The following is an 11,630-nucleotide window of genomic DNA, read 5'->3' on the forward strand; positions in this document are numbered from 1 at the left end:
TAGGGATTTGTGCCCGGTCTGTTTGGAACTTCACATGGAGCACTTCAGTTCATGGCATATGAGGACTTGAAACTGAGATACAACAAGTATAGGAACAGACTATCAGATACAAAATTGGTAAGATTGCTGAGAATGAAAATGGTACTGTAGCCTATGATCAAGTGAAAATTTATTACATTTGTCTAGGTCACAGAATGGCCAAGTTTMCAAAGTGTTGATAGCTTAATTGGATGAATAAATAAGGGAAGAACATATACAGCTTTTTCACTTTTTTGGTGCAAGTAATCAGCAACTGGCTAGTCCTGATTTTGGGTAAAACGTTGAGATTTTTTGAAATRTATTTTAAGGGGAAAAATATCTAGAGTATTATTTAGTTCAGATTACAAAAATCAATTAAGATTCTGGGAAACCGGCTATTTTAAGTCATAATATAGCAARCTCTGTAATTTTTATTGCGTTTAGAACACTGTGGAATACATAACAATGGCAGCTGTATCCAAAATATTTGCTGTGTCAGCAACATATCCTTATCAAGTTGTACGAGCTCGTCTTCAAGATCAGCATAATACATACTCTGGCGTATTTGATGTGATCTGCAGGACGTGGAGGTAGGCATGCAGAATTAAAATCTGGGAAACATCTGGGAAAATGGCACTGTCTCACAGAATCAACCATATTTACTGGCTTCTGTGCTGCTGACTTGTAGAACAAGTGTAGCTCACAACAAACAAAACATTAGCTGCACAAAGTCCTATCGAGCGGGATGCCACTAGAAGCTGTAATCTAAGGAGAAAAGATAGGTGAGGGTCAGTGCTAGCCTGCAGACTTCTGTTGTTTATTCTGCCTCCTTCCTCCCTTCCTCAATGAATTTCTCTTACAGATTAGCAAGGTTAAAAAATAATACCGAGTTGACCGTTTGGGGGCTCTTAAACAGGGCAATCTCACTTACATGCTTTACATTATCACATATGATAGGAGGGTTGTGCTGCTGAGAGTTGTTGTTGATCCAAATTCCTGGCAGGAGGAAGTGAGCTAACYGGAGTTGTTCATACCAATATCCCTAGGTTACCCTGGTCCCAGCTGCATTTCTAGTCTAGTCCCAGCTTGCTATAGGACATTTAGATAACGTTTTCTCACAGCTCTGTGCATCTTCTCCCAAACCATCTTCCCTCAGCTTCACAAGGTRTGTGAAGGTTTTAACACAGAACTTTAGTTGCTAATGTTGGCCACCTTTGTACTATACCACCAGTATTCATCTTGCCTTGTACAACATTTCTGGATTGCAGCTTACTCTAAGATAGACACAAATGGAGTCAGCTGCTTCCTGGGATATTAAGAGGTGCCATATAAATGAATCTGTGTTGTCCCAGGRACAACTCTGGCTCAGAGGCAGTACAAACATTTTGGTGGAAGCCAGCTCTTACTGAAAATAGCTTTGATGTCTCAGCACTGTGCACCTCAGGAAGGCTCATTARTTCTGGTACAGGATGAATATGTGCAACCAGTCTGAGCCCAGTACTGTACTCGTATAAAACAAATAAAAGCAACCTAGAGCGCTGAGAAGGGTAGTATAAACCACACCCAAACTTTTTCCAAGACTTGCCTTGACCATAGTCATGACTCCAGATATCCTAMATTCCTATGAAGCTGGGAAAGGGGGAGCTGAAAACAGAAGTCTTTGAAACTTTTAACAGTGTTAAGTTGCCCTAACATAAATATTGCGATTCAAAATGGGAGGAGTTGGAGTCTCACTTACTAGCCAGGGGAATCAGAAGTCTGGAGGAGGTGCTCTAATTCTCTAAAAATGAATGCTAAATTCTGCAGCTGACTTATCTTTGTTGTATTGATCCTCAGCTCATTTATTACACAACCTAGAATTACAAAACATTTCAGCCCTGTTGACTTACTGAGATTAAATATGGAAATGCTTTTTGGAGCAGACTGCAAAATTTAAGTTATTTTAACCACTTCTTGTTGCATGAAGAAAGATACTGAACTGTCTGCAACTTAGAAAATACCAAAAAAACCCCAAAGTCTAGGCTAAATTACTCATGTACAATATCCTATTCAGAAGAGAAAATGGTAGCCTAAGAATTGCTATATTACATCATTTTAAACCTTCTGTATAAAATAACTCTGACATCATCATTCGYAACCTGAAGTGCCCCTCTCAGAGAGAAACAGAAATACCATACCTTGCTTTATGTCTCATTTCTATTACAATATATTAAAAGTAATTCTTTTTCTGTGTCTTTAAAGGAGAGAAGGAATTCATGGATTTTACAAAGGAATTATTCCCAATGTGATCAGAGTGACTCCTGCCTGCTGCATTACCTTCGTAGTGTATGAAAATGTATCTAGTTTTTTACTTAGTTTTAGAAAAGAGAACAATTAAAGGTACAAGCTTGCATTCAGAAGGAATTTATTCTTTGTTTTTTATATTTATGATCTGTGAGAGATTTAGTTCAGCAGTRTATTTGGACACTGTGAACTGACTTAGTATTTTGAGAGGAGAACCTACAGATAGTGAAACCYTGCTTACATCTGTTTTGCTGAATGCACCTGAGTTGCTCCATTCCTTGTCTCCTCTCTGAATCAGCAGTGTCTACTTAAAATAATGTCTCCGCAACTGTGAAGTAGCGTGACTGGATGAAGTGAAAACTGAGATAAAAGCAACTCTGGCATCTGTTACAACTTTAAATACAATGTCTTTATCTGAGTCTCATGGAGCAAGTATGTAYGTGGTTGTTTACAGCAATGTCTGAAGTCTTCTGAGTCCATCTCTGTGTAATTTGTCAGATTTAGGATATGGAGTGCTCCAAAGTGATTGCTCATCCAATAGAAATGCTGCCTCAATGGGGTGCAGTTTGGAAACTTGAAGTTTTGTAAACAGTCAGCTGTCCTTTCTGGTTTTTTTGAATAATAGCCAATCTAATGAAACCCAGTTCTTGTCTACTACCAAGGCAGACTTACAAGTGTAGTTTTTGGCTTGTTCATTTTTAACAGCAGACCAAAGTCTATCTTGAGCACATCACTGGCCACTTACTTTTTTGTATGTGCCGTGTCCATCTCTCCATCTCCCTCTCTCCCTCTCTCCCTCCCTCCTTCTCTCTCTCTCTCTCTCTCTCTCTCTCTCTCTGTCCGTGTCTCTGTGTCCCTTGCTCGCTCTCCATATGTGTCTTGCTCACTGTCTCTGTGTCTCTCTGAGCAAGAGATTGTGTCCATCACTAATATGTCTGACCAAATAATATTAAAAGTAGGTTACATAAGGAAATACAGTTTGTTTTTTTTTTTTAATAATCATGTAAATAATGTTGCAGTTTTCAAGGCACTTTAAGAAACAAAGATGATCCTGCTTATTTTGAATAATATTTTTTGCAAATATAAGTAGTCTAAAAATGCAYCTCAGTAAATGCATCTCATTTGAATAATGTTTATTTGCAGGACAAAAATTGCTGTTAAGGCTATGCAGTTTTTGGAGATCKTGGGGATTTTAATTCTTCATTAAGAAAATGCATTACTGGCTAGAGCATCTGCTTTCTACTGTTAGCATGAAGGTATTAAGCATCTAAAAAGTACTAACTTAACTGAAGAGGAAAGAACTTAGCAAAGGTTATCAACAAGCGRGGGGAAATAATCACTTTCATAAGTGATTACCAGAAACAAGGCTTTAAAGCAGAGGTTTAGAAACTGCTATAGCTTTTAGGTTAAAATTTAGAAAACTACAAGAGCTGCTCAGTATTTTGAATCTGTATTCAGCAATCCACTACTTGCTTGTTTCAACTGATACTATTGGCATGTGATAACRTTTTATGTATGCTTAACTTTTAAAATAATTTACACTTTCTTTTCSCTGATTTCACGTCCTAATCAGATGCATTTGATGATATACTGTGGTATCTCATCTGAGAAGGCATGTGACCATTATGGTTGACCTTGTTTTTTATTATAAAAGCTTTCATGTGTATTTGGCTGAAGATCAAATTTACTTAAAGTTTACCCTGCAAATTACTGCATAGATCAATAATCCTAACAGTTATTAACTTCTTGTGCCTTAAGAGTTTTTACTTGGTTTTGTGTGTCTTCAAGTATGTAAAAAAGAACTTAATGGAACATTGAGTTAACTCTGTCATCCAAGATGCAAAATATATTGTGAGGTTATGGACATACAAATAAACATGAAGAAAATAACAGAAGTTACGCACTTACTACCCTGGATTAGTATGATCTATGCTCAGAACAGCTTACTCATGCTTCAGGATAAATGCAAAGACAGGCTACAAGCATGTGTATAATCAGTTACTGTATGTTAACTGACATCCTGTAAATTCACACCATAGCTTAGCTCACAGTAACTTGTCTGTGTTCAGATACCCTAAAACGCTCATCCAAGCCAATGAAAACAGTGACAGTTTTTCGAAGACAAATACCAGCTATATAATTTGCTGGATTGCAGCAGTATCACTTGTAGTGGGGAAAGCCTCCCCGCTGTAGCTTGCAGTGGGGAAAGCCTGAATGCTCTCCTAGCTTCAGGTGTGTTCCTCTAATACTAGAGCTAGCAATTTGAGAGAAGCCTGGGGACAATCTTACAACCTGTTCAGAAAAAAGCTGTAGCTTAGTATTAAATAGTTGAAATAAACTACTCAGATTTAATGCAGTTCCTTTTAATTTCTGGAAAGAACTTATATTTCTGCATGTTATACATGCTTTTTATCTACTTGGTTGTTTCATTAATGTAAATTTGGTTTCGTAATGTAAACATGACTGTTTCTCTTTAGAATTTGTATGACTTAAAAAAAATAAAATTTGAGTACTATCAGTTGTATTTGGAAGAGAACACTTAAAATGCTGCTGCCAATGCTGTGCTGGCTAAAAAATGTGGCATGATCAATATTACCATTTTTGTCCACTATTAAGACTGCAGTTAGATATCTGCAACATCATTCTTTCAGTTTACCAGTACACTTCTTGAAAGCCAAGGCATTTCAACCTTAATTCCATATCTAGCTTTTAATTAACACCGAAGTGATTTGGTATATCTGACAGACTATGTTCAGGAGAATTACTTATTTTATTAGAGAAAAGAAATTAAGTTTTGTAATTGTAAAATTATGCAGTATTTGCATGCTAGTATTGGAGAGAAATAGTGGATTCTTATATTGAAATGCAGTCCCTCAAGAAGCAAAGAGGGGAAGGAAAACTTAACGATAGTCTTTTTGTACTTAGTTTTTCAAAATGAGGTATATAATGCTTACTGATCATGGTCTGGCTCATAGTTAAGTCACCATTAGTTTGTTCAGAGCCCTCAAACTTCAACAGTAGAACATCCTGTTCTGCAGTCCGGTTCACACAAGTATATTTTGGGTGTGTATTTTGAAGGCTAAAGCAAAGATGTGAGCTTTCTCTGAAATCTTCTAAAAACATAAATGTCTATCATAATACCATGTAAATACCTTAAACAGTTTGCTGACCAATAAACTAGTCTGAGTTTTTTTGTAAAAGATCTTATTTATTTGATATAAAAAAGTTAGTTACAACTCTTAAAATGGTGATACATGTTCATATTTCAATCCAAACAATGAATTAAAGAAACTAATGTTTCTGATATTCATATTCTAAAATGATTATTACAAAAGCTCCTTCAGTGTGCCAAAAAAAGTTAGACAAAACACWACAGATGCAAGAGCTTGATGCATTTTAGTCAAATACTTGCACTCAAATCTATAGAAATAACTTTTGAAGAAAATTGTACAAAATAATAAAAAATAGGGAGAGGTTATAAAAAGRGGTTGGAAAGTTATTTTGGCAGTTCTTCAATGATGATACGGGAGACTGAATTCCATCCAGTAGAAGCATCTCCCCTTGGATAATCTGAGCAAGTGCCAACCCAGATCGCAATATCCACCAACCCGGCATTGATCCCTTCACACAGACCTTCCACTGTTTAAAGACAAAAATTGTGTTACCTCAACAGACATAATCATGATCGCTTCATATTTCACAACTGAAGCTGGATACAAATACTCAGCAGCAGTTCATTGCAAATTTGTGCTATTTAATTAAATCGGAACAATATTTTTAGAAGGAAAAAACATTAAAAATGCCTTAAAAAAGAAATCAGTGTGGCAACACAGGTACAGAATCCATGCTCCCTATTGGCCTCTGTTATGTTACCTGAAGCAGACAGCTGTCCTCAAGATGGTTAAATGGGAGGCATACCTCTTTCAAACATTTAAATTTACAAACTGGCAGCTGGGACATGGCTTTAAATCCCATCTAGTTATCTTATCTTTCTGAAACAATATAGTTGGGGTGAGGAATGGGGAGGGCGGCTGGACCTGGCTTCCACAGCTAAGCCCTGCAGAAGTGAGTGCCACTCTGTAATCTTCCAGTCCTACTTCACTGTTTCTGTGTGATGCTCAATTTGTATCACCTTTCTTTTCCGCTGGCATCACTAGTTGGAGATGGGTTAATGAGGAGAGACGTGTTCTAACCCTTCATGAAAAAAACTATCATAGCTATAGAAGCTGTATTTACTACTGTCATGWAGTATTACAGGGAGGAAAATGGTCTTTTGTTAAGAGCTGGGCTGTTCACTTCACAGTACTTTAGCTCTGTTCTGTTGGGCTCTGAGAACAAAGTATAGTTGAAACTACTGATGTAATGTGAGGAGTATTCATAGCCATTAATCTGTTAAGTTAACGCAATGCACTTGGTTTTATAGRTACTTCTCAGTATAAGCAAAAACCATCAGAAAGGTAATTTACCCTCTTTTCATAGTATCATATCCTTCAACGTTGGAATGACTTCATTAATTTACTTCTTGCTTAGCCAGTAAATAATTTCACTTTTGAGGTGCTTTTTGCATCTCAGCTGAAAATTATGGTAGAAATTCAAGGAGGATTAAGTCTAGTCAAGTTCTGCACAGATAACTAAAAATAGCGTTATTTTAATTCAGGGTAACACTTTCTTTGCAGTAATGCAATTTTACCGCATGCTAATACAGCATGGTATGCCTCTGTGTTCAGAAGCYTCTTCCATTTCTAAATTGCAGGATGTAAAGTATCATGAAAAGTACCACAGTAAAAAGAACTATTTAATAAATAATTCTAGTCCGTTACTGTTATTGATAGTTGTAAGACAGAACAAGTATTAACTGACTACCCTTCTGCCTTTTGAGACTTATKACTTTCTACAGTAGAATCTATGCTCTCTACTCATTTGGCTACCAGATTTTAATAAATAGCAGCTAGTAATATATTTCTCTTCATGCAGTCTTGGCATACATACCTGAAGAAGTTCGATGTATATTAATGGTAGAATTCAGTTCTGGACTTCCTTGATCTAAATATATTATGGCTTCAATAGGAAGTGGCCCAGCACATTCTGCTCCATTAAAAGTAAAATACCAGCGCTGACAACAGGCATTTTTGCATTTTAGCCGAAGCGATCCACTGAAGAGAACTCGAAGAGCACTGTTAGAGCGCATCTTTGTAAACGTACATTCCTAAGAGGGAACAAAAATGTCTTGGTAGCAACTTCTGATTTTGAACCTGTTTCCTAGAATTGTTTTGCGAATGTTTTGACTATATTCTTCATTCTTTTCCCTCAAAAAGAAAAGAAGAAAAATAGTGCCTGGCAAACACCATATGATGCGAATGAGAAACACCTCATAGAGGATAGTGGGGGACTATTGAAATTCTTAACTTTAATTAGAAAATACCTGTTGGTAAGTTGGTAACCTATTTACCTTCTAGGGTTTATGTACAGTGCAATGAGCTATTTGAAAGCTACACTCAACTCCCTTCACTGCTCCATTGCCCCTACTTGGTTGGGATTTCTAAGTCTCTTGCTAGGCTTGCACCACTGTGTTTGCAAGTTTTATACTCAAGGGCTGCAGTGGAGGATAGAATATTTGGGTCAGACTGGGTAAGATTTGTTAATTCTGCCCCTGAACAATGTTGATCCTTTTTGCAGTAATACTTTCCAATACAGTTTTTGTGAATGACCATTTTGAGGCAGAAGTTATGAAGTCAAGTACAATTAACAGATGTAAGTCTCCTGTCCTTTACAATGCGGTAAAAGTCTTGCCCTACTTATGGAAGTACTTTTTAGGTAGTGTCACTTCCAGCTCTAYAGCTGCAGATGTGAAAAACTAAACCTAGTCTTCTAGAAGTACTCTTAAACCAAAACATCGTTCTTTTGAAACACTGTTATAGAAATCAACAACCAGGTAYGTGCTGGAAGCTATTTAAACATATTTGAGATGGACCTGAGGTAAACCTTCGAGGAGTTCACCMTGGCATGTTGAAAGGGAAATCCATGCTACACCATACTTATAGTCAAATACAGTCAAAACTACTGTGGTACTGCTGTAGTTGGTAAAATACAGCATCCTTGGCAAAGCTAACTTACAGCTATTTTCCCAAGATCTATGCCGTAATTCAGTGCACTCCATGAACACTGCTTGAAGTTGGGTGTCCAGGACTCCTCGAAGCTCTCTCGCATACACTCTCCCTTCTCCCCCTTGAGGCCGTCGCGCCCCGGGATGCCGGGTGTCCCRGGGATTCCGTTGACTCCAGGGCTCCCGTCGCGCCCAGGAACTCCACTGGGGCCTTGCAARCACATTCCATTATACTGAAAAATACAACAGATTTTGCTGACGCTGTCTGTTAACTCTGAGGCACCCCTCCCAATTCCCTGCACTCCCCAAACTATTCTGGCAMAAGCTAATGTTTTTTTCTGGACCAAGTTCCTGTAGAGGACAAAGTTAAATTTTGATACTTCTTCCACCAGTGCTTATATAACTGTATTTGCAAAAGTTTTTTTCTATAATTTGGTCCTTTTTTCTTTTTCAAGTAGAGAAGCTTTTGCATTTCATACAGAACAGATGCTAACAGTTTTAGGCTAACAGTTTTTTGTTCCATCGCCTCTGGAATAGGCTCAGGCTGTTACAGTAACCATTTCATGCAAGGCGAACTCTGGAGTGCCAATAAGGCTTTTAAACATTGCATTTTAAAAGCATACCGCTGTTGATACCGATCTCGGAAGCTGTGCACTGCAATAGATTTGTAGTCAGGATTCCCATCTGCATCATGGAGATACAGACATAGAAGAACTGTATACTAATGTCCATAATGTTAAAGTAATATTATCAAAGGTCAAATGCTGCTCTCTCRACTACCTGTAAGACATTTTGTCTTTGTAAGATTTGGTTTCACTTTCCTTGGATGCTGAGTTTGTGCATCTTAGCGTGCTCTCCCCCAGCAATGCGAGCACTGGATGCCAGGGAGGAGACAATTTGTGTTGAAGCCAGACAGAGCAGGCACAGAAACAGCATCAGCAGGACTCTGCAGATGCTCGTGATGTCACGGCACTCCCCACAGTTTTTAGTTGAAATCTTCTTTCCCATCTAGTGACCGACTGCTTACTCCAGTCTTCATCCCAAATCTTCAAGTCCGTTCTCTGCTCTTCCTCTTTCTCACCTGTGTTCCTTCCTTTCCATTCACCTAATATACACCCATTTCTTCAAAAATAAACAGTCATACAATTATTYCACCTCCTGCACACCATTACACTATCATCTGCATTGCAGAAACTGTAACACTACAGTCCTTGTCCTTTCTGCTTTGTTTGGTGAACTTTTTTGTTCTGAGATTGTTTCTTATTCTATGCTTTAAATGCAAACAACTGAATGGTCATCACAGGCTTGGCTGGGTTACACTGTAAATAAAATTAATAATTATATGAAGAAGTAAGAAAGTAAATTGTGACTTAGAATAACGAATACTAGTATTTCCTTACCATGGTCACCAAAAAAAAAGTGGCAAATGGTAAGGAAACAGTGGATTGTATTAATCAAGTCAGCCATATTTAAAAATGTCAGCTGAATAGAAGATTGGTTGGAGAAGCACATCATAATTATGCGAAGACATTTCTATTTCCTACAGCATTGATTACCTRATTTTGACCTAATTATTTTTGTAATATTGGCATGCTCTGATTTCTGCACCTTCACACACAAGCGATAAGYGTATGGAAAGGAGCGGGTCTGAAGGCAGCGTGCTCAGAGGCGCAGGCCAGTGTGCGAGCGCCGGAGAAGCCCAGAAGCGCGCTCCGACCCAGCCATCCGCCGCGAGAGGGCAGAGCTCCTCAAAACAAGGAGGCTGCAACCGCTGTGAGCTTAAAGCTATAAATCTTTTTTCCAGAGAGAAGAGCTTAAGCTGTTGCACACTGAAAAATTTAATGCRAGCAAAAGAATTACCTAGGCTCTGGTCTCCCCTCTAACTAAATTCATCTGCTTGCCAAATCAAGTATTTCTATGTCTTTTGCTAGGCTGGAAATGCACAAAGCATCTTTCAAAATGAAAATGTCTGCTGAAGCCAGGAACCCCGCTCGCTCATGTCTTTTCTCAGTCTGCTCATTAAGGGTTTATAGATATCTTTAGTTGAAACAGACTGGACAACAGGACTTGGGATGAAGCAGCTCCCGTCTATTTATCTGAGCTCTGCTGCTCAATCTGCCCCACCCAAAAGCACAAAGAGAAATGCAAGAGAAATGCCCAGTATGAGGGATCCTTACATGCTAGTCAGCTAGAAAACYTGAGCTGTTCCATGAGTGCAGAGGCCTCATTCTTGATGCAACTCAGTTGCTACAAGAAAAGTGGAAGCACATCAAAGCTGTGTGAACGGGAAGTAGCTTTGCCAGCAAGGGTGCTTTCAGCACATCACTTTGGGGGATCTCTCCGGAGATCATGGAAGAAATGTCCATGTCACTGATTTTGTATAGGAGGTGAATGGCACTCCGGCAGCTCTTCGAAATGGCCTCACATCTGCTTTTTACATTCTAAGGACTGGAAAATCCCAGTCCTTTCTCCTACCCCTGAGATGGGATAGTTCCAGTGCATTCAGGTTTCTAGTTGCAATGGAATTGCGGACAGAACTATGCAGACCCAAACGCCAAAGGGAATGCATTAACGTGACTTTAAGGAAAAGTGGAATTAGTGAGCATACCATAAAATGCAGCTTTCACAGTATCTAGTGGCTGTTAAAGAGTAGTCCTTTTTTATTTATTTTCCTTTCTGTAGTTTATTATTTATTCACTACTGCAATCTTTCAGTAAATAAACAGCATTTACTATTTTATGTTATAAGGGCTGAAAGATTTCATCTTTGCCCCTGCGATTTGCAGGGGGAAGGATGGCAGCTCACAGTACATCCTTTATTCYTGCAGCGATGCCTCCTCTTTAACTTGGCCCCGCTTTCCCATGCGGACATGACTGGGAGCGGAGACTATGTTGCCTTTAACCACAAACTCCAGAGACTCTGATCCTATGCAGAAAACACGAAGAAATACACCCAGCCCCTGGAAACGAGCGGTTTCTGTGAAAGCTCGCCTAGCCCTTTCTCAACGCTTTCCTGATTCATCACAACCGGGCGGTAATAGAAAGAGCAGAAGAGAAATCAAACGCCCCCCCCTCCCCCCCGCAGCGGGGCCGGAGCACGCAGCCCCCGAGGCGCGCGGGGAGCCGCCGCCGCCGCGCCGCGCCGCGCCGCGGAGCGCGCACCGCTTCATTTACCGTTAGGCACTAGGAAGCGGCCGTGCGCCCCCCGCCCCGCCGCCCCCGCTCGC

The 11,630-nt window shown here is 39.3% G+C and overlaps 2 protein-coding genes across 2 annotated transcripts in view; one reads left to right on the plus strand and one right to left on the minus strand.

Moving 5' to 3' along the window:
• SLC25A32 (solute carrier family 25 member 32) overlaps window positions 1–5,501 on the plus strand; it is a 16,278-nt gene extending 10,777 nt beyond the window's left edge. The window contains exons 5-7 of the mRNA XM_085316312.1: window positions 4–117; window positions 463–608; window positions 2,260–5,501. Of these exons, the coding sequence (XP_085172438.1) occupies window positions 4–117; window positions 463–608; window positions 2,260–2,395 (396 nt within the window). The 3' untranslated portion in view covers window positions 2,396–5,501. The remainder of the gene's footprint in view (window positions 1–3; window positions 118–462; window positions 609–2,259) is intronic.
• Window positions 5,502–5,507: 6 nt separating this feature from the next.
• CTHRC1 (collagen triple helix repeat containing 1) lies at window positions 5,508–8,799 on the minus strand (the record flags this gene model as incomplete). The annotated part of the gene is made up of 3 exons (XM_085316313.1): window positions 5,508–5,940; window positions 7,291–7,507; window positions 8,416–8,799. Coding segments are annotated over 3 exons (744 nt in total), but the record flags the coding sequence as incomplete, so codon positions are not given.
• Window positions 8,800–11,630: the final 2,831 nt, after the last annotated feature.

This window comes from Rhea americana, unplaced genomic scaffold, assembly GCF_003343005.1.
Source record: "Rhea americana isolate MKP2758 unplaced genomic scaffold, rheAme1 scaffold_46, whole genome shotgun sequence".
Lineage (NCBI taxonomy): Eukaryota > Metazoa > Chordata > Aves > Rheiformes > Rheidae > Rhea > Rhea americana.